This window comes from Orcinus orca, chromosome 8 (assembly GCF_937001465.1).
Source record: "Orcinus orca chromosome 8, mOrcOrc1.1, whole genome shotgun sequence".
Taxonomy (NCBI): Eukaryota; Metazoa; Chordata; class Mammalia; order Artiodactyla; family Delphinidae; genus Orcinus; species Orcinus orca.
This window is the reverse complement of record NC_064566.1, coordinates 79296401-79318988: the sequence shown is the minus strand read 5'-3', so window position 1 is coordinate 79318988 and position 22588 is coordinate 79296401. Positions and strand designations below refer to the sequence as shown.

The 22588-nt window shown below is 35.2% G+C and overlaps 1 protein-coding gene and 1 long non-coding RNA gene across 2 annotated transcripts in view; both read left to right on the top strand.

Annotated features, from left to right (window-relative positions):
* The window catches only part of LOC125965267 (uncharacterized), a 358615-nt gene that overhangs the window by 176590 nt on the left and 159437 nt on the right, over nt 1–22588 (top strand). The window lies entirely within an intron of this gene.
* On the top strand, nt 11407–22354 carry MMP13 (matrix metallopeptidase 13). Its single transcript, XM_004282193.3, has 10 exons — nt 11407–11548; nt 11637–11878; nt 12562–12710; nt 12877–13002; nt 14949–15110; nt 16551–16668; nt 17669–17802; nt 18761–18920; nt 20784–20887; nt 21554–22354. The coding sequence occupies exons 1-10, from the start codon at nt 11429–11431 to the stop codon at nt 21652–21654; spliced, it is 1416 nt and encodes a 471-aa protein (XP_004282241.1). The 5' UTR covers nt 11407–11428; the 3' UTR covers nt 21655–22354.

Here is a 22588-nt window from a genome sequence, read left to right as displayed (position 1 = left end):
GGAACTTATTCTTTCTCAAGTGAGGTTCTAAATTACAACTCAAGTGAAGTGAAGGATTAAGACATGAGATAATTCCAGCATGAAATCTGTAGATACTCACATTGAGCCTGTTTTTATTCGCATCTGTCCATTTATTCATTGGTTTATCTATTCAACACATTTTAATTGAGTAACAAGACTGGGTTGAATCTCTAGGGATATAAAAATGAATAAGAAGCATTTTTACACTCAATCTCTAGTACATCAGAAAGATATTTCTCCACTAGTGAATGCCTTTTAAAGTAAAGCCTCACTGATTTAAAGCCTGCTGATATAGTTAAATATTTTATTTAGTATACATAAATCTCATCTAGCAGAATGATGCAGAAAGGAAACACTTTAATGTTTTTCTGTGCTAATGTTTAGTTTTACTTGAAAGGCAAATCCATTTAGAGTGCAGTAGGTAATTTTTCCCAAGAATCTATGAACTTAATGGTTCTTTAATTTTTTTTACAATAATATTTTTTAAATGTTTTGCCTCCAAACTCTGGGACCACCAATTCAATCATTTAGTGCATTACTTATTGATATATAGCATAGGCTGAATGTTAATTAGTTGTACTGAATTATCTCTTGCCTGGCACTTAAATGAAATAAAACAAACATTCACACATTTTATATTAAGTGGAATTTTGTACCCTTATTTAAAATTATTAATGTCTTAAGTATTGTTTAAATATTAGCTGATTATAGTGCAATTTACATTTTTTTTAAGTAAGGATACTTGTATCACATAAAAAGGCTGTGTCTAAAGAAATTTGAATATATCATAGTGTACCTTAGACTTCTGATTCTATAAGGAAATAAGAATCATGAAAAGTCTAGATCCAAAAGTACAACAATCTTTAAAATGTCACATTTTAATGTCTCTCTGTGTTAATCAGAATAGCAACTTACACTCCAGCTCTTTTCCCTAAAACTGTGGACCATGCTGTCCAAGCAACCTTCAAGGTTTGGAGTGATAAGACCCAACTCAAATTCACTAGAGTTTTCTGGGACACTACTGACATATAATCATCTTCAAAAGCAGAGGTAATAATGATGAAAAGACTGTCTTTATTGAGGATGTCTCATTTTTTAATACACTCCACCTGAAGTGATAGGTTTTGTTCTTGTCTTGACAATTTTTCCACAATTATTTTCTGAGTTGTTTCCCTTTTAGAATATGGAGATTTATTTCCCATTTGAAGGGTCATTTGGACCACAAGCTCATGCTTTTTCTCCTGGTGAGGGTCTGGGAGATGATGTTCACTTTGATGATGATGAACTCTGGACAAATGATTCCAAAGGTAAAGGTGAATAACCTTCAGTTAGAATTGATGTAATCCTATTCACTGAACTTGTGTAATCACTGATCTCAAAGAGTGGTGAAAGTTACAGAAATCCCTCATTTGGGAGAAAATTGTTTTTTCCATCTTATGTAAATAGGTTGTCAAAACATTGAGTTTTCCATCTCATATCCCCAACAGCAATTAAGGCAGAATCAACCAATAAAACAGAATCAACCAAAATGCTTTTTGATGTCTTAGAAGGTTAAGCTGACACTGCAGGGATTGTGTGGTAACACTACAAAGTTTGAATTGACCCAGGTTTTTTCCCTCCTATGGTTGAAGAAAGTGTAACATAGTTTGCTAATTGATCATTTAAACTTCAGCGTGGTGGAAATAATTTATAGTGATTCACAAATAAAACATATTGTCATATATTCAGATATAAAACAATGACCTTTATTTCATGTTTTGCTGCTTTATGTTATATTCCTGTTCTTCACTAACACTTTGACTAAATATCATATCAAGGGGTAGACAACACAGGCATTAAATATCAATCTATAATCTCTCTTCTTTCTTATTAGAAAAACAATGTGTCACTCTGTCCCCAAGTTGGCATAGAAAATATATCCTTCATAGTAAACTAATGAGCATTAGAAAAGCTTGCTGTAAAAAATTCTCTAACTTGGGCAAATATGGAATTAGGAGGGTGTGTGTTTATATCAACTACATAGTAATAGTCATGTTTGCCAAGTACTTTCTGCCAGAAGGCTTGCCTGAATCAACAAGAATTACTGTGATTGGCATGTTTATTGTTTTTATGCAAATATTGCTAAATGCTTTAAAACAACCTAAAGCTTCGAATTTGAATACCCCTAGTGTGTCTATTATTGCTTGCAGCTCAGCAATTTTTTTCATAGTGCCAAAATAAACTCTGGATAAACTCCATTATTAATTTATATTTCAATCTTTGTAGATACTGTACATTAGGCACTTACTATTTGCTGGGTCCTTTGGATATTAATAATATAAACAACAAAACTAATCTCTAGTACAGTGGTTGAATTCTTATAATGTGCTATGTGCTTTACCATTAAATACTCTCACTAATCCTGTAAGACTGGTTTCATTATCCTCACTTCACAGGTGAGGAATCTGTCTGGCTTCGGGGCCCATATCCCCTACCAGTACAGGATTCGCTATTTCTTTTACATATTCTAAACTAATTAAGTTTTTTTTTAAACATCGTTATTGGAGTATAATTGCTTTACAATGGTGTGTTAGTGTCTGCTTTATAACAAACTGAATCAGCTATACATATACGTATGCTCCCATATCTTCTCCCTCTTGTGTCTCCCTCCCATCCTCCCTATCCCACCCCTCTAGGTGGTCACAAAGCACCGAGCTGATCTCCCTGTGCTACGTGGTGCTTCCTACTAGCTATCTATTTTACATTTGGTAGTATATATAAGTCCATGTCACTCTCTCACTTCATCCCAGCTTACGCTTACCTCTCTCTGTGTCCTCAAGTCCATTCTCTACGTCTGAGTCCTTATTCCTGTCCTGCTCCTAGGTTCTTCAGAACCTTTTTTTTTTTTTTTTAGATTCCATATATATGTGTTAGCATATGGTATTTATTTTTCTCTTTCTGACTTACTTCACTCTGTATGACAGACTCTAGGTCCATCTACCTCATTATAAATAACTCAATTTTGTTCCTTTTTATGGCTGAGTAATATTCCATTGTATATATGTGCTACATCTTCTTTATCCATTCATCTGTTGATGGACACTTAGGTTGCTTCCATGTCCTGGCTATTGTAAAAAGAGATGCAATGAACATTGTGGTACATGACTGTTTTTGAGTTATGGTTTTCTCAGGGTATATGCCCAGTAGTGGGATTGCTGGGTCATATGGTAGTTCTATTTTTAGTTTTTTAAGGAACCTCCATACTGTTCTCCATAGTGGCTGTATATACTTGTACAGTTTTGTGGTGTCCAAATGTTCTTTTTCACTGAAAGTAAAGTGACCATAGTTTTTCCCTTATTCATTACTGCCTAATAACACAGCAGTCAAAGTGCACAACAAAATCAGTAATGGAATCTCAGTGGCTCCAACCTGCACCACTTGGGCACTTGCTGTGTCAGGGTCACTGACGAATGTATCCTTACAGATTTTGGTTTTTGTCCTTCTTCATTAAATATGCAACAAGGGAGAGATGTAATTAATAAGGCTTAAAGAATTTGTCTAAAAAATCTTTTAAAAGAACTGATTTTGGTGTGCTTCTACTTACATCATCAACACTGTGTTCCTTCATAGACATTAACCTGTTTGCTGTTGCTGCACATGAATTTGGCCACAACTTGGGCCCCCATCACTCCAGGGACCCCAAGGTTCTGATGTACCTTATCTGATATACACCCACTTTAGCCAGAGGAAGATCTTCTCTGAGGATGATGTCAAAGGCATCTGGGCTTTCTGTGGTTTGCTGACGTTTGGTTTTCTTCTCATTCTAGAAGTATTCATTTGCCCTGCTAATTTCATAAAACAGCTTTTCTCAGTCTGTGTACTGTGGAACTCCAATGCTTCAAGAAGCAACTGAAAAGACTGTTCCAAGCTCAAATAACTGAGGGACTCATTCCAAGCTCTAGCCCTTTTCTTAGATTATCATGATGTCATGAAGCTCTAGGAAGTCCTCCAGGAAAGAAACTGGTTCACAGTTGTTTAACTCAACATCTCCTAAGTTTATTTGACCATAGACATTTCCCTCTTTTTCTCCCTCCTTCCCTCGCTACCTGTCTTCATTCCCACCATTAATATTGGTGGAACACCTCTGATATCCCATGGAATGAGGTTTCACAGCACCCCCTTTGAAAAATGCAGTCCTAAGACACATAACAGTGAGGAGTGATTTTCTCTATGAGTTTGTGGAAGTCCAGATCTGAGAGAATCGGGATTACCAGGTTGGCCGCCATTTACTTTTCACTCAAACTTTTAATCTTATTTCAAAAGGCATATTTTATAGTTATTTAGTTATCTCTGTACCTGTAGTTTAAGATTCTCCAAATCTTTTTCCCATCTCAGAAGAGAAGCTCATAATTGTATGCTGCACTTTAGCAAATGCATGGCTGGTGCAGACTAGAGAATACCATTTTATAAAATCCATCCTGTTAAAATTCATCTAATTTATATTAAATTCATTCCAAATTTTGTATGAGAAAAGAAATTTCTGGGAGTTCCCTGTTGGCCTAGAGGTTAGGATTCTGGGCTTTCACTACCGTGGCCCGGGTTCAATCCCTGGTAGGGGAACTGAGATCCTGCAAGCCATGTGGTAAATCCAAAAGAAAAAAAAAACCCAGAAATTTCTATTAAAGGTGGGAGATTTATTAATTGAAATATATAATCTAATTAAAATATAACTTAACATAGAATCTAATTAATGAAGGACATGACATCTGTCTTTGGCCAGACCTAGGAGAAAATGTTCATTACCTATAGGTCCTGGGGACCGGGTAAAATAATTATTATGTTTGCTGCCAAAATAAAATTTTCATTCCATTTTCTCACTCTCTGTGAAATTTTAAAATAGGGAGCTATTATTTTCCTTGTATCTGAAAATAAGTATATAATTTATACATGAAGATATACATTAAACTATACAAGAAGATACAGTAAGTCAGTGCTGATCGTGACTGGAAAATGTATTACAGTTTTCCCATTTTAATCCTTATATTGTCAACTTTATCCATCAGGACCCAACCAGGAACCAGAAATCACTTTAGGTATTAAAACAGGATTAGAAGAGAAACAGAAACAACCCACAAATTAGCAACACCGAAAACCTCTACCAGCCCCTGGGGCTAGAGGGACACAGGGAGCAGATGATGTGACCAACCCAGCACCCTGAGTGATGAGGAGTTAGAAAGCATGGTGGGGCTGCCTGGGAGGAGCTGGAACCACAGAGGGAGGGGCTGTCTACAGCGAACTGGAGACAGCCACCACTCCTCCCAAGAGAGAGGAGAGGACAAGAAATACTGGTTTTTCTCCTGCTCTCCAGTGTCTCCCTTTGGCTGACCCTACCTAGAAGCCATTTGGCAAGAGGGCCCAGGAAAAGTACTAATTAGCCGAGGAAGTGTTGAAGATTGGAAGTTAAGAACATCAACTTCACCTTAAAGCTAAGCAGTGGCCCTTTCCCCAGACACAGGGAAACACAGGTCAGTATTTGAGACTAAGAATTAGGAATAAGCCACAATATATGATCTGAAGACGTTTTCCTATCTCATTTTAATCTAGACATCAAAACTAGAATGCTAATGGTTATTTTGCTTTTGAAAAGAATCTGGAGACAATCTGAAGAAAATCAAGAGACCATGTTGGGTCATTATTTTCTTACTTTTATGTCCAAGAAAGAGATCATTCAGTGGGCAAACTCCAGAGAAATGTGATCTAGACTTCACACTTGATGCTATTATGCAGTTACGAGGAGAAAAAATTATCTTTAAGGACACGTAAGTCAAATTTGAGGCCTAACATCAGTGCAATACCTGGGAAACACCCCAAGTTGACAGTCTTCAAATTCCCCAGTTCAGCTTTTCCCACCACTCTCCTTGTTTGCTATAGTCTGGCACATGTTTTTCCTTTTCCCTGAGCAGAAGCTTTCTTCCATGCTGTGCCTTTGTGCTTGCAATTCCTTCTGCCTAGACTAATACTCTGCTCCCAGGTATTTTCATGGCTGAGACTCTCTTGTCATCTGGTCTCAGTTTTAAGTGTATCTCCTTGGAGAGGCCTGCCTTAACATTCAGGTATCCCCCAGCCCTGCCTCTATAGCTTCACTTCATTTTACATTCTTAAAAATATTTCTAACTAGCCAAACTTGCTTTTTTTTTTTTTTTCAATGTCTACTTTCTCCTTCTAATATCTAAGAGTTCTCGTCAATACTGTTTATGCAATATCCTGTATGCCTACAAGAGTGCCTGGCACAATGGTTTTGCTGGGTGCTAGGTAGGTTAGTTACTGTTAATTAATGATATATATCAGGTGCTTCCTGTGTGCCAGGCACTGTTGCAAATGCCCTCAATCCTCATATAACCTATAACACAAGTACTGTGACGATCCCATTTGTATAGTTAAGATTGAGTAACTTTTCTCCTCACTCTGCTCCAGCCACACTGGTCTCCTTGCTGCTTACCCCAATTATACCAGCACAATCTTACCTCAGGGCTATTGCACTTGCTGTTCTCTCTGCCAAGAGCATTCTTCCTCAGACAGTTCCATAGCTCATGCCTTCACTGACCTTCCCTCAGGTCTTTTCTCAAATTTCACTTCCTCAGTGAGCCCTTCCCTGTCACCATATATAAATTACAACAGTCCTCCCTGAGCCCTCAACTCTCTATCTTGCTTTACTTTTCTCCTTTTCTCTCTCTCTCTCTCTACTAGAGTGTTCGCTTCATGAGGACCAGGATTTTGATGTGTTTTGTTCACTGTTGTATCACTGAGATTAGGGAGCTAATAAATGGCAGAGTTGGGATTTCGGTTGGTGTAACTGATTCCAAGCCCTGTGCTCTCCATCTCTATGTGAGCTCCACAGACTTAGCTAAGGACTGGATCACTGGAGAGGTAAAAGAAACAAATACACATCCTGTAGTCCATAACTTAGAAGGATTTATTTGTAATTTAGTTTATATTCAGTCAGTTTATTACATTCTTTGCCTTAGACATGTCCCTTGCTTGGTCATAACTTTCCAACCAAAAATAAGGTCTTTCTTTGATTCATTGTTATTAACAAGAAAAAACTTTAGGGCCTTCATGTCGTGTTGGATGAATGTCCCAAGGGACTTAGTGAGCTTGGATTTCCAGGAGACACCTAAGAGATTGATATTGCTGTCCAAGAACCTAACACTGGGATGACCACCTTTTTCACTTGCAGACCAGTGCTGAAGGGATGAAATCATCTTAGCAGCCAGGTTGAGGTAGAAGCCTTTGTTGGTAGTTCATGGTTGCAGTGAATTCCTGTCTATAATTTTCTGAAATTAACTAACTAGAGCATATAGAAAAAATTTAAATGTTAACCTCTTTAATATATAGCATTATTAAGATACATTTTGTGCATTTTGAGTTCATTCTCAATTTTATAATAGACTCAATCAAGAAAGGCAAACTATGGAAGATGGCTACCCCAAATTTATTAAAGATAACTTTCCTAGAATTGAAAATAAAATAGATGCAATGTATGACTAACCTGACAAGTTTTTCTATTCTAGAAAGTACTGTTTTTAAAAACTTTTAAGGTTGACTGTCATCTAAATATATCAATTTAAAGGATATATATATATCCTTAAATTTTATATATATATGGGGTTATTTAAAAAATCTTGGGGTATTGTCTTGTAGTTTTCTCCCTATTTTCCAGTCTTTATGTAATAAGTTTATTACTTTTTTGTATTTTACTTTTTAAATCAGAAAATTTATTGCTTAAAAATATGTAACAACTTCTACTTTAGTGAATTGAGGCAGCAAGGTGAGGTTAGGCTGTTTCAAAAATAGACTTTTTGATTCATTGTTTAAATATTAGGGATTTTAAAATACACTGAAATTGCTTGTTGTTAAAACCTCAGGCCCCATTTCTCGAGCTGGTTTTCATTTCTATTATTCACTGCCAAACCCTGTTTTTTTTCCTTTTCAGAGACATTTGGGCATGAATGGGCTAGAATGTGTGTTCTATTCCTGGTTGTTTTCTCTTACAGTATTTTGTTAAAGCTGGCAGAGGTGGACATTCAGTGACCACCCTTTTTAACAAAACACAATAAAAATTAAAATTCATTTAGGAATAGAGCCCAGGAAATTGTGTCTTGACTTTCAGATGTCATACTCGAATAAGAACTGAAAAGACTTTTATTTTTTCTTGCAGATTCTATTTATTTCTTTTGTGGATCAATCCAGTATGAATGCAGGATCTCTGACGACTATGCAATTCAAATGTTAAAAGTAAATGACCTCCTAAATTGCTGATCTTCTGCTTTGTATCTTCAGCATCTAAAATAGTGGATTATGACATGATTGTGTATAAGTAGGTTAGGTAGGGCACTCTTACACCCTAATCTAGGGTGTAAATATGATTAAGTGTTTAAATTCTAGTTTAGTTCTCTTTTTTTAAGACTACGTGAGCCCATTTCATGGGGCCATGGGCAAAATAAAAGGACAGAATGAAAGAAAATCAGAGACTAGAGCAAAGCAACCATCAGAGAGTGTTTAAAAAAATCATTACTTTATGCAGTTACAGAATCAAATCATTTGCCTTTTAGAAAAATAAAGATACTACTAAGTGTCGTTGTCAACACTGATCATTTACAATGCTTTAAGCTGAAGCCAAATTTTTTATCATAAAGGTTCTTTGGTTTACACAATTTTCATAATTTCAACCCAACTCAAATGGCCCATTGTTCCTATTATTTCATTATTTCTAATCAGGAACACCCCTGTGCTTTACTCAAGAGTTGTTCATAGACATTTTAGATTCTCTTCTGGGTGATGTTTTGAACTTAGAAACTGATGATAACATATGTTTTAAAAATTCCCACATTACTTATATCTGAATCAGCAGTAGATACACATACTGCACATATCTAATTTGGTCTACAGTTTTGCTTGCTTGTTCTACAGGTTTTCAAATTTCCCAGTGATTCGTAAACTTCTTAGAACCATTTGTATATACCTGTTCAGCCTGTGTGTTTAAGTGTTAACCAGAAGGCCTGGCTTTCATTTTAATAATTAACCTGAGATAAGGACTTGTGTTGACAAGCAGTTTGCCAACACATTTCCATGTGTTGACACATCCTGATCGCTGTATAAAACCAGTCCTCCATGAAAAATAGCCTATAGTCGAGCAGTCTGATGATTTTCCTAAGAAATCAATTTCTATTTTAATCTTCTGAGGAATTTTTATTTATTCCAGTAAGAAAATTGTGAAATGTGTAACAGTATGTTATCATTAAACTTTCTGTGTTTTATCTTTTGCCCTGTCTATATTCTTAAGTGAAATAAGAAACTAATAAACTATTAAAGTGGTTTGACAGTAAGCATAATTTTGAAAGTTGAAAAATGGTGACATTTATTTTTATTGTTCATTAAAAATCCTTCTTTATGGGGTAGATAATATTGCAATCACTGCAAGTAAAAGGCTCTTATCTTATCCTTCATTCCATCTTCATAGTGACTAGCATAGTATCCTGCATAGTTGATGTCCAATCAGCATTCATTATTTAATAATGAAAAGGGCTTTAAAAAATTCTAGTTTCAGGTGGTAACATTTCTATAAATATATGAAATCTATAAGTAGAGTTAGCTTATTTGATTCTTTTCACCCACTTTCAAACATTAAATAAAATGACACTTGTTTTTAAACTTCTTGTTCAAGGACTTCTTTTTTATTATCTAATGTCACCTTAAAAGACTATAAAAATGTATTGGTAAAAGCAAATGCTTTCTAATGAATCGATTTCTTATAAGCTTAATAGATGAATCAAATTTGTAGACAATTTTCACTTAATCTCAAAGTTAAATGTTATACATGGAAGAGGCTTAAATCAAATTATTATTTTCCATTGCTGATTGAGCCCAAATGTAATATTGAACTCTGGAAATAATCTATTGTAAGGATCTATTTGGCTTTATTTTGGATAAAAGCATAATAAATTTCCCTCAAGTGATTGCTTACATGTGATAGGTTTTTCTGGTTTTCTCTGAGGTACTGGCTAATTTAGATGATAGCATTTTACCCACATGTTGGGATACCCCTTCCCTACTCACCTTAATCTGTCTTCATGCTCCTCCTGTTTGTTAGTATTCTCTGACCTAAACTTCTCTCTGACTCTTAATCACTTAAATTAACTTGTGTTTTCAATCATTCAGTCAATCTGAAGATCATGGCCCATATTTCTCTATCCATTTACATCTGCAAGGGACCAAAGATGGCATTCTGAATTCCTGGTATTAAATGTGTGAAGTTCTAAAGGGAATAATAGACTAGAGGCCCCTAAAGGACAGTTTTCTGGAGTTGTTGGAGCAAAGGTACTTCTATTATTCAAACTTAAAAGTGAAAATCAAGAAACTTGAAAATGGCCATAGAGTCTTAGTTTTCCTGAGCACTCCCAGAGGTGTGGGAACTAAGCAGTTCTGTTTTTGAGAAAATATTTGAGAATGGATGGAGTAGAGGTCATATTCCACGGTGGTCAAAAACATGAAGTCTACTGGCCTGGATTCAAATGCTGGTAGTAGCATTTATTAACCATGTCACCTTAAACAAATATTTAACTTCTCTGTGTCTCAGATTATTCATACGTAAAGTGAAAAACAAGCCTTCCTACAATACCTACTTTACAAGACTGTTGTAAGGATTAAATGAGATAATACCTTTTAAGTCTAGCATGCAGTAATCCCTCAATATGTGTTAGCCATTATACTGTATTCCAATATACTGTATTCTAATACATTCTTCTACCTCTGCCTGAACCTGTAGGGAATTCATGCAGGGCTCCATATTTGTTGAGAGGTCACACCAGTGCTTTTAAATTCCAGCTGCAGCACTCAATCCTGTGATGAGTCTCCAAGCTTGGTTCTGGTCCATTTCTGTGGCCTTCAGGTATATATAATATTTCCCTCTTAGGTTCTCTGGAGAAAATGAAGTTTAAAACTCACCAGGTTATAAACATTCTGGAAACAAGACTACATTTCTTCTTATGGAAGTAGGTGTACCATCTTGATATTCTTATCTGAAAAAGTAGAATAAGCTACTTTCCCACAAAGAGGAAAACATTTTTGCTAAGTGAAGTGAAAATTTTACTCTTCCCACAATAGCCATAAATATGCTGAGGCCGTTATTTTGCCAGATGGTTTTTGAGACCCTGCTGAAATGAGAGAAGGCCTTATTTTATATTTCCCTCAAATTCTACCAGAAACCACACTTCTTGGGAGGAAAAAAAGTCCCCATGTAAGCATGTTTACCTTTAACTGACTAGGAAGTTGAAACTTGTCCACAAATGATGACTCACCATCATAGGCCTATAAAAGTAAAGGTACTTGTCTGTGGAAAAGCAGCAGCCTCCAGGCACAACCACTCAAGATGTACCCAGGCGTCCTGGCTGCCTTCCTCTTCTTGAGTTGGACTCACTGTTGGTCCCTGCCTCTTCCCAATGATGAAGATTCTGACGATTTGTCCGAGGAAGACTTCCAGTTTGCAGAGGTAGAGTATTTTGCCAACCCCAGTGGTGTGATACATCTCATAAATGTCCTTTTCTTTTAAAAGAGGATCATTGTGGTCTCTTTCCTAGAATTACCTGAAATCATACTACTATCCTCTGAATCCTGCTGGAATCCTGAAGAAGACGGCAGCAAGCTCTGTGGTTGACAGGCTTAGAGAAATGCAGTCTTTTTTCGGCTTAGAGGTGACTGGCAGACTTGATGATAACACCTTAGACATCATGAAAAAACCAAGATGTGGGGTCCCTGATGTGGGTGAATACAATGTTTTTCCTCGAACTCTCAAATGGTCCAAAATGAACTTAACCTACAGGTAAATCATAGACTATCTTTCTTTAATATTTGTTATATTTTTCAGTATCAGATGTCTAATTTTCAGCACAAGCTACAGGTGACAGAACACGTGTGGTCCCATTATTTTACATAGGCCTTAGATATTAAACTGGAAGTTAAGTATGTCCAGGAATAACTTTAATACTGTTGATGAGAATATCTCATAGCATCTATTATGGTTACATTAACCCAGCATTATTTCTCATTGCAAATCTCAATTTATTTCTTTCAGATATGAAATCAAAATAGAAGTAAAAGTAGTTTCAAGGCAATTTGCAGAGTTGCAGTAATCAGGCATATTTATTATAACAGTGCTAAAAATGGAGAGTTTCATTCTCTATGAACTTTACAGAACTATTTCATTTGTTTAGGTTACAGTGATACAGAACTTTTAGCATGCAGTATAAGTTATATTAAACATCTAAATACTTTAAGATGTCAAATGGTCAAATCTTTGGAGATACTCAAATATCTGATTGAATTTTTCATTTTATAGTCTTTGTATGGCATCATAATTAATACGTTCTTGGAAACAATGGACGTTTAGTAGAATTTTTAAAGAAGCCATTGCATTTTGAGTAGAAAAGCAGTATTCCAAGAAAATATATTCTAAAATAGCTTTCACCTTCCGAAAATTTGATGGAAACTTTCTCTGTTGAATAGAATTGTGAATTATACCCCTGATTTGACTCATTATGAAGTTGAAAAGGCATTCAAAAAAGCCTTCAAAGTTTGGTCTGATGTGACACCTCTGAATTTTATCAGAATTCAAAATGGCACTGCGGATATCATGATCTCTTTTGGAACTAAAGGTAATGATGCAGACTTTGTATATTCTGCTCCTTAATTGGCTCCATTCTTTTATTCCTTCTTTCAGTTTTTCATTAATTTTTATAGAATTCAACAAAAATTCATTAAGCACCTGTGCTAGGCACTACTTCATATAATTAGAGTCTTAACTCTTGTTTTTGTGTATAGAGCATGGTGACTTCTACCCATTTGATGGACCCTCTGGTCTATTGGCTCACGCTTTTCCTCCTGGACCAAATTATGGAGGAGATGCCCATTTTGATGATGATGAAACCTGGACAAGTAGTTCCAAAGGTAGTATTTCTTATAAAGATATAATTCATGATTATCAGATTAGATTAGATCATTAACCCATTAATAAGAAGTTTAAGCATACTGTAAATTATATTTGGTATTTGATTCTATTTTCCAAGTTAACAAGTATGATAATCTTCTACTTATTAGTCTCTACAAGTGACATTTCTATAAGCTAATATGAAACATTAAAAATGAGCAAAATCTACTAAGTCTAGTGGCTCGAGGGATACTAGCTAACTTTGAAACAGGATCAGAATGCTTTCTGTCAACGAAGGTGCTGTTATTGTGGATTACCTTTGACATGTTGAAGAAGTACAGTTTATTACAAATATAAATCTAAAAACTATTAGGGCTAAATATGTAGATCGTAAATGAGTTGGATGTGAGTTGGAATAGTTTTTTCCCTTGTAGAAATATTAATGGCACAAGTCCAGTCAAATTTCTGTTCTCTGTTATATGTTACTTGTTTTAGACTTGTCTGCATCACTGATTTTACAAATACCACTCTAACAAATCAATATAGTGCCTTACTTGAGAAAGCATGAGACAAAACAGATTAAATTATATTTACAAGAGCAAAATGAAACTGACTGTTGAGTGAATTCAGTCAGTAGTTGAGTCTTCAAGGCTCAAAAGGATTGGGAATATTAATTTAGGCAGAAAAGCAGGATTATCACAACTAGGACTTAATTTTGGAGCTATATGGACTCTTAGTTGTGACAATTAAAGGGTAGTCTTCAAAAACAGCTACTTTTTATTATTCATTTAAATATAAAAAGAATTATTTTTCCAAGAAGTAAAACTGGGCCTTGAATAGTCAATGTCTCAATGCATACATCTCCAGTCTGTCTTTGGAAGGGAAGGTGAGAATTTATATATTTAAGGTCTGAATATTTAGCAGGTAGGAATGATTTTAGGAAGAAAGAACAACATGTAGTATTGTTAAGACATAGTCACAGTAAGCTTCAGTTTTTGGTTCCTGCATAAATTCTGGGTTTGAAAAATTTAAGTAAAATGAATGAAAACATCCATAAGTCAGGATTAATTTTTCAGCTGAAGGCCAAGAATGATACCCACTGCTAGTTATTTCAATGAAGAATTACTTGTTATTCAGATTATCATGAACTTTGATCACTCTTATGGTCTGCACAATTCACTAAGTTTGTTATACATTTTCTTCATGCATAGGCTATGAGAGCAAAGGGTATTCAAGGTCAAATTGAAACCACTGACTCCAGCTTTCATCTGTTCTTTTGATATTTTATTATTTTTTTCCAATTTAAATTACCAGTATTAGGAGGCTCAATAATTGGTGGAAAGAGTGACTAGAGGAAATAGTGTAAATACAGTGACATAGTAGTCTTCGAGAATAGAGGAAAGTTGGCCAATCATGTCCAGAGTTTCTGTTTCTTTAAATTCTAGAGTCTAGAGATATTCTGGAAAGGATCATTTGGTTGGAATTTGCTCCCAAGTAGATTCTCGGAGATCCTATTTAATGCATCCTCTATGCTTGGTCATTATACCTTTGGATGCTGCCTCTGGTTTAGATGATGTTCTAGGCAGTATTGTAGATATGTATCATCCTATATTTTTTCCCATGAGTTTCCAGTTAAAGTCATCACTGTCTACTTTCCTCACCTGACATGAGAAAACAAAGAGCAAATCAGGATTACTAGTGTCTTCACAATAAATCGTTTTTGATTACTAATCAATGTGTTGGTACTCTGTGTAGGCAGTTATAATCGAAGAGAACACCAAATTATTTATAATGATTAAATCAGTGTTTTAAATCTTCCTTTAAGACACTGAATATTAACTTTAAAAAGTGAGTTAAATAGCCAAGAAAGAGAAATGGTGACATAATAATAATAAACAAAATAATATTTATTCTGTGAATTGGTCGTTGGAGGACTTTTTTTCTCAGTTTCTTTGTTTTCTTACAGGTTACAATTTGTTTCTTGTTGCTGCCCATGAGTTTGGCCATTCCTTAGGTCTTGACCACTCCAAGGACCCAGGGGCACTCATGTTTCCCATATATACCTACACTGGCAAAAGCCACTTTATACTTCCTGATGATGATGTACAAGGGATCCAGTCTCTCTATGGTAACTATTAATTTATCCGTTTAACAGCAGAAGAGGTATATACATTTATTTTCTAAATTATTAGTGAATTTACCATTACCAATATTGCTGTCCTGGTTTTGTTATTAAAACCTGGAGAAACACGCTCATTTTTTCTTTCCAAATCAAACTACCTGCTCAAGTAGAAAATATTCCATTCTCCAAAGTTTTTGCAGAATGTAACTCCCCATGTTTGTATTTTATACATTGTAAGGTACATTTGATATCCTCACAATACTTCTGACATCAGAAAGAAATATTTTATTCACCATTTAACCAATGAAGAAACTAAGCCTGTAGAGTTTAAATAGTGTATCGATAGCAGCACAGCTGGGTGAAACACAGCTGGATAGTAACACAGCTTTTGGGATAGCTTTCACCCAGCTTATACAGGGAGAAAGTGAGATTTTAACCAGCGTTTACAAAATCTGGGTATTCTTTCAACTACTCCTGTTTGCCACAGTAGAATCCATTCAAGTGGCCTGTGTTAGTTTTTAACCAACATCTACAGTGACCATTTGTAAGAATCTGTTCCTTTTTTTTCTTCCAAATTTTCAATAATATTTACAAAATAATTAAACTTCAACCCAAACAAGCAAAAGTACCTACCATAAATAGAAGTAAAACCACAGTACACAGTCATCAGTGTAAACACTTCTAGAACACAGAGCTCAGAAAACTAGCTCAGGCCACCTCAACCTATTATTTTCCCTTCTGGATTTAAATCTACTACAGCAGCTAGTGTAGGCACAGGCAAGAATTTTGCAATTTTTACTATTTCTACAATATCTTGACTGAGGAACTTAATGATAGAACTAATAGGACCTATTTAGAGAAAAATAAGTTTAGAATTATTTTATTTACTGCACCTCTTCTGCACTCATGTGAGCTGGTGGAACAGTTCCCAACATGCGGCTGGTCATACCAGAATGGCTGAAGACCTAGCTTTTCACTGAGATGCAGCTGTGATGTGGTCAACTGGTAAAGCAACATGAGCTGATGTTAATAGCTGATAAAATAGGCAAGAGAAAGAGCCCAAATGAGGGCTGCCACAGAGACAACATGCCGCCAGAAATGGCTTTGAGAGGAATGTGTTTCTCAAGTGAAGTCCGTCAATAGGTTGTGCAAAGCATGGGGAAAGTTTCCTCAAAGTCTTTTCTCCCCACCCCCCGCCACCCCATTTCTATCACCAACCTCAAGAAAGCTAAATTTGTAGCTGAGATGATTCTCAAGGGTCTTGAAAGATGAAAACAGAAGGAGAAGTCCTGTAGGCAAGAACTTGGTAACCATGGAGGAAGGAAGTAGGATTACAGGTTCTTTGGAGAATTATGTAGTGGTGGCAGGACTTACTGCCCTTTCTGCTCTCCATTGGCAGAATCAGGTCATCCTCAGTAACTTCCTTCACTCATTTCATGACTGCAGGTCCAGGAGATGAAGACCCCAACCCTAAACATCCCAAAACGCCAGACAAATGTGATCCTTCCTTATCCCTTGATGCCATTACCAGTCTCCGAGGAGAAACAATGATCTTTAAAGACAGGTACTCTTCATATTATTTTATAAAACCTGCATGTAACAAACATTTGTGAGGCCATGTCTTCAAATTGCCAAAACATGTGGTCAAACTTCCAAAGAAAGGTGAAGTTAGTGAAAATAATAGAACTTTGGGTAGTTTATTTACATATATGAGAGGAAGTAAATAACTGATGGATAAATGTTTTACTTTTCAATGGATAATCTTGGCATTGTATAGCTTCCTTTTACATCTTTGGTTGTAGTTTTTCTTATAAAGACATATTTACAAAGTAAATATAGAAATACAATTTATTTATTTTAAAATGCAGTTATTGAAATCAATTACCATGTTAGTAAGCTGTTACTCATAATTCCACATGAATTCCTTTTGATACGGAAAAACTTTGGTTCTGGTAACATATGTTGGAATTTAAGAGAGGAAGCACTGTACAACCTAAATCTATAGGTGACGAAAAATGAAATACTAATTTTTAATTTTGATATTGTTTTAATATCCTTATTTGTTCATTTGTTCATCTATTCAATGAATTAATTGTTCCCTCATCTGTGGTCCTATAACATTCCTACCTCCTCTACTATAGCTCTAATTTCATTGGGCTCCAGTATTTTCTCATATATCAGTTTCCCCAGGCCATGAGATCTTGGGAGCATAGTTTGTGTCACTCATGTTTTCTTTCCAGAGCCCAACACAGTGCCTGGCACATTTGCTTGCCACTTAAAAGATATGCAAAATTGAACAAAGCATGGTCCCAGCCCACAAATGACTTGGAGCCTTCACAAAGGCTCTGTGAGATTTTAGACTTCAATAATTTAGGATAGAGTTAAGATAGCAACAGCTTGTTTAACTGGCACTTAAGGGAAGTGGAAATCTTTCACCCTCACGGGTGCTAGGGAGTGGTTGTGCCTAACTTACCTGTATTGATGTGGAGAAAGGTGGCTAGCAGGATAGACATATTGCACTTGAAAAAATGATGGCAAACTCTGCATTTTTACTTTTGTGTTAGATTCTTCTGGCGTCTGCATCCTCAGCAGGTTGACGCAGAGCTGTTTTTAACAAAATCCTTTTGGCCAGAACTTCCCAACCGTATTGATGCTGCATATGAGCACCCTTCCCATGACCTTATCTTCATCTTTAGAGGTAATCTTTCCACCAGTGGGACCTCCCACATGTCCAGAGCAGGCAGTGATGAACTTGATGTTACCAGAGACTTAATAAAATGATTGTTGTCAAAAATACACCTAAATTAAGAATCAAGTATAACAAAATGGGAACCAGAAAGCACCTGAAACCTTTCTACCAAGTGTCCCCAAATTTGACAAGTAAAAAGTCTACATTATTACTTATCATATCCACTCTTTATTTCACACCAATCATGTCAGTTTTTTTTTCTTATTTCCTCTTAAAAATTATTTACTAAGCAAATGTAATAACAATGTACATTTTTAAAAATTGAAAAAAATTATCCATAATTCCCCCTTCTGAAAAGTCAACTTATTTTATTTTATCACTTTATTTTCTAGTCTTTCACCATATGAAATACATATTTTAAATATTTATATTCATAATGTATATACATTTTAATATTCTACTTGACATAGGTTCCCAAATTGCTATTCCAGCTTCGTGATCATAATTTATAATGGCTACATAGCATTTTACTGACATTGTTTCTATTGTTTGACTATTATAATAAAGCTATAATGAAGTCACTTTTTAGAGAAGAAAATAATTTTCTACTGGTATAAAATTTGAGTTTTCAAATTAATTTCCTATTCCTACTGTGCTGCTTATTCATACAGAAATCTTAATGTATTTTTCACCCAGTTCCAAACTTAATATTCAGAGGTAACAAATTGTCAAACTAATCATGATATTTGGTGGGTTATACTTACAGTTAGGAAACTGGCATCTTAAATCCTTTTTTTTGTTTGTTTGAAGAATGTGCATATTTCTGTGTTTCATAAACATGGTGACCACAAACACTGACTAATTTATTTCTAAATGTGTAAAATGAGTCTTTCTTTGTTAAATATCTACATATGTGAGTTTTAATAGATTCCCTTGAATAATAAAACAATTCTTTTACTTATTCTAGGCAGAAAATTTTGGGCTCTTAATGGTTATGATATTCTGGAAGGTTATCCCAGAAAAATATCCGACCTGGGATTTCCAAAAGAGGTTAAAAAGATAAGTGCGGCCGTTCACTTTGAGGATACAGAGAAGACGCTCTTCTTCTCAGGAAACCAAGTCTGGAGGTATGGCAGCCATATTTACTGACCCATCATCTTATATCATAGAGGCAAAGTGAGTCTCAAAAATCCCTTGCTACTTAAAATTATCTCATGAAGTATTGTAAATGTCATACCCGTCATTCATTCTCTTCCATGCCAGCTCCAGCAGGTAGCTCTTAACACAGGTATTTAAAAGTCTCAAGCCCTCTTGAAAATACACATATAATTCTTGCCCTTTCTGGGCCACTCTTCTCTTTCTTAGGCGTTTGTTGTACTACAATCATGGCAAAACTCTCTCTCTTATTTTGACATCTTAATTCCTTGTAATCTTTCTCCTGGATTCTCTTTCTTGTCATCCTCTCCTAATTTACATGGAGCTCCATCTTCTGTGGCCAGAGAGGACACAAGAATAGGTACAGGAAAAGACTGAGCAAGAGAAGGCCACAATTTCTAGTCTGTTGATTCATCGGAGAGGTTGGCCAGGAAGCTGCTAGGCTTGTAGTTTGTGAAGCCAGCTCCTTCTGAAGAACAAGTAGAACAGGAATATCGAAAACACATGTAGAGCTCAAGGCAGCATTGACATTGGCAATATTTATGAGCCCAAATCCATGTCTATATTCAGGGATGATTATCTCATAGGTACACAATAGTTGAAATATTTTAAATGGTAACTTTACTCCCTCTATACACACACACACACACACACACACACACACACACACACATATATATATATACACTCATTATATATATATATATAATATATATATATACATATATATACACTCATGCATGCATGTGTACTCACACATACACACTCTTACATATCATCTTTACGTTTTGGCTTCTTTATTTCTGATAATGACACTTACCACTTTAAATATTACTGCCAGGTTCTACCTGCACTAGTGTTCCAGTCCCTTTACCTTATATGAGGTCTATGGCTCAGTCAAAATGGATTGCTTATCATATCTCAAATGCACTGTGCTTTTATCTCCCCATAACCTTCCCTTATGCAATTTTCTTTGCTAGAGGTCTTTCCCTACATCTCTGTCTTTTGAAATTCCATCCACTGTTTAAAGTTAACTTGAAAGTCTTTCTTGATCACCCCATTCAAAATTATCTCCCTTCTCATGTAACTCCCATGACATCTCATGTTTACTCTCTCATGATGTTTAGCCCCTATTGCCTAATGTTGCAGTTTTGTGTGTATATGTCTTAGCTTTCTTGATAGTGCAGTGGTTCTTACTTTTTATCTATTGAAAAATACCTCAAAAATATAAAAAACTTTCATCAATAACAGTAAGAATATTACATCACAGGAAGCTGTTCTCTTAGGTTAATTTCAGAGCGTGTTTGGTTGGCTAGGGTGTGAGTATGTGCAGGGGAAGAAGAGTATGGAATATAAAGTTATGAGAGGGGAAAGCTGTGCTCCCCTTCCTAGTTTTATTTCCACTGTATGCCTCTATAACTTTTTAGTGCAGAAATTGAACCTTAAATAGTTTGGCATCCGTTACTGCACTTAGCAAGTTGTCTTACACATAGTGGGAGCTCAACAGATAATCGTTCAATGCATAAACATATATTTCACTCTAAGAACACTTTCCTAATAATATACTTTTATAGCAGCTATACAAATTTTGAAATGGAAATGAGCTTATAACTGTCTTTACAAAGATGGTCTTTAGGCAAGTCAAAATACCTCACCGGTATCCACTGTATACTCAGTATTATAATTCCTAATTTTAAAAAGCTACTGGTTGTTTCAAATGGACTTAAAAATTTGAAACTTTTGTCAATTTTGAAAGCTGCCATTATATCCATTGTATTATTTCTAAAGTAATTTACCTACGACCTACTCAAGAGTTTCTTTTTCTTATTAAATAGCTATGATGAAACTAACCATATGATGCATAAAGACTACCCCAGACTAATAGAAGAGGACTTCCCAGGAATTGGTGATAAAGTAGATGCTGTCTTCGAGAAAAATGGTAACTAGTTCCATTGAACTGAACTTAATGGAGGGCTTCTGTAGCCCCTTGAAATAATTTCCTTATAAAGGAATTTTACACAGAACTTAGATGTGCTGATAAATGTCTGACAGTTAAGGGATTACTCATTCTTGTGTGACTACTGACACAGACAGCAAACAAAAATTAATATGCTTAGAATAAATGAGAATTTTACTTAATGACTGCTAATTCTATGAATAAAAGATGCCAAATCTTAAACACTACCTTAAATTTAAAGATATTAAGATGCAAAAAGTATAGTTCAAATCAGGGGTGGAGTGGGGAGTAATTTATATATGAAGACCAATAATCATAGCTATATAATGATTTTTTGCTTGAATTATGGAAAGAGATGTTATCTCTAACTTACAAAAAATAACCAATATCAATAATTCAACCATCAAAACTGGAACTCCTGCCAATACAGCAATTAATTCGTGGTGACAGTTTAAGAGAGCTGGAGACATTTATACCTTTCCCCCTCTTTAAATTATAAGCAATATATTAAAACATTAGTGGTATTTATAAAGATAAACACTGGAATGTTAAAAAAAAGTGAAGCTAACAGATTGGGCTTTTAAAAGTAGCTAGAGTAAAACATTATTTTCAAACTCTGAAATTTTCTTTTTGGTCTTTTTCTTTTAGGTTATATCTATTTTTTCAATGGGCCCATACAGTTTGAATACAGCATCTGGAGTAACCGTATTGTTCGTGTCATGCCAACAAATTCCCTATTGTGGTGTTAAATGTTTTAAAAATATTGTTATTTAAATCCTGGAGACCATTTGGGATAATGCTTCCAGACATTTTTGAGGGGGGCCATGGGGGAGGGAGAGATATCAGGGGAAAGCTTAGTTCTGTGAACAAGCTTCAGTAAGTTATCTTTGAATATTTAGTATCTATACAGCTATGCGTGGGGCTGGAACCACAATGAATTTTAAAGTCATGAAATTCATTATCTCTAAGGGTCACCTAATTCTTGTGTACTATACAGAAGCAGTAGTTGACAATATTCAACATCAAAAATGGGATATATGATCTGTCAAAGAGAGTTAGCTTAATATATTTATAAGGAAACTTTGCAAAGACATAAAAGTAAATCACATTTATATAATTAATGAATCATCTTTACCAAATAGTATAAAGTCATATGAAAATGCAATTTTGGGGGAGCATATGACAGCCATACACAAACAACAATAAACCAAAGGGAAATGTCTGTAATAAATATATTATAGACAACTTTCCAAAGAAATAACTTGGGTTTTTCACTAAAAATATTTGGATGTATGTGCCCCTCTTCATTCAGAAATATCAGAGTCACTAAAGATATGAGACAAAGACTAATGGTGAGGACAGCAGATGTGGCCTTTGTATTGTGTTTAATTTTCACTATTGGCAAAGACTCAAGGACTACTCTCAAAGAAGACAAATATTTCTTTTCATATTTATAGAAGACAAAGAGAGATGATCTCTCTTTGTATTAAAATATTTCAGGTCTTTCAAAAATATCAAAGTATACTAAAATTGTTAACAAAATGATCTAAGGCCACAGAACCACTTTTTCATAAATCATCTGATTATTTAAGGCTAAAAGTAGTGTTTTAACCCTATTTTATCTAAACAATTGTTTTAATTGTCCAGTTTACCTTGGATATATAAGCTATTTTTGAAAGAAAT

Coding starts and splice junctions, on each gene's coding strand:
- MMP13 (XM_004282193.3), top strand. CDS start 11,429: ATGTACCCAGGCGTCCTGGCTGCCTTCCTCTTCTTGAGTTGGACTCAC. Junction 18,921..20,783: donor TCAGGAAACCAAGTCTGGAG/GTATGGCAGCCA, acceptor CTTATTAAATAG/CTATGATGAAACTAACCATA. Junction 20,888..21,553: donor TGCTGTCTTCGAGAAAAATG/GTAACTAGTTCC, acceptor TTTTTCTTTTAG/GTTATATCTATTTTTTCAAT.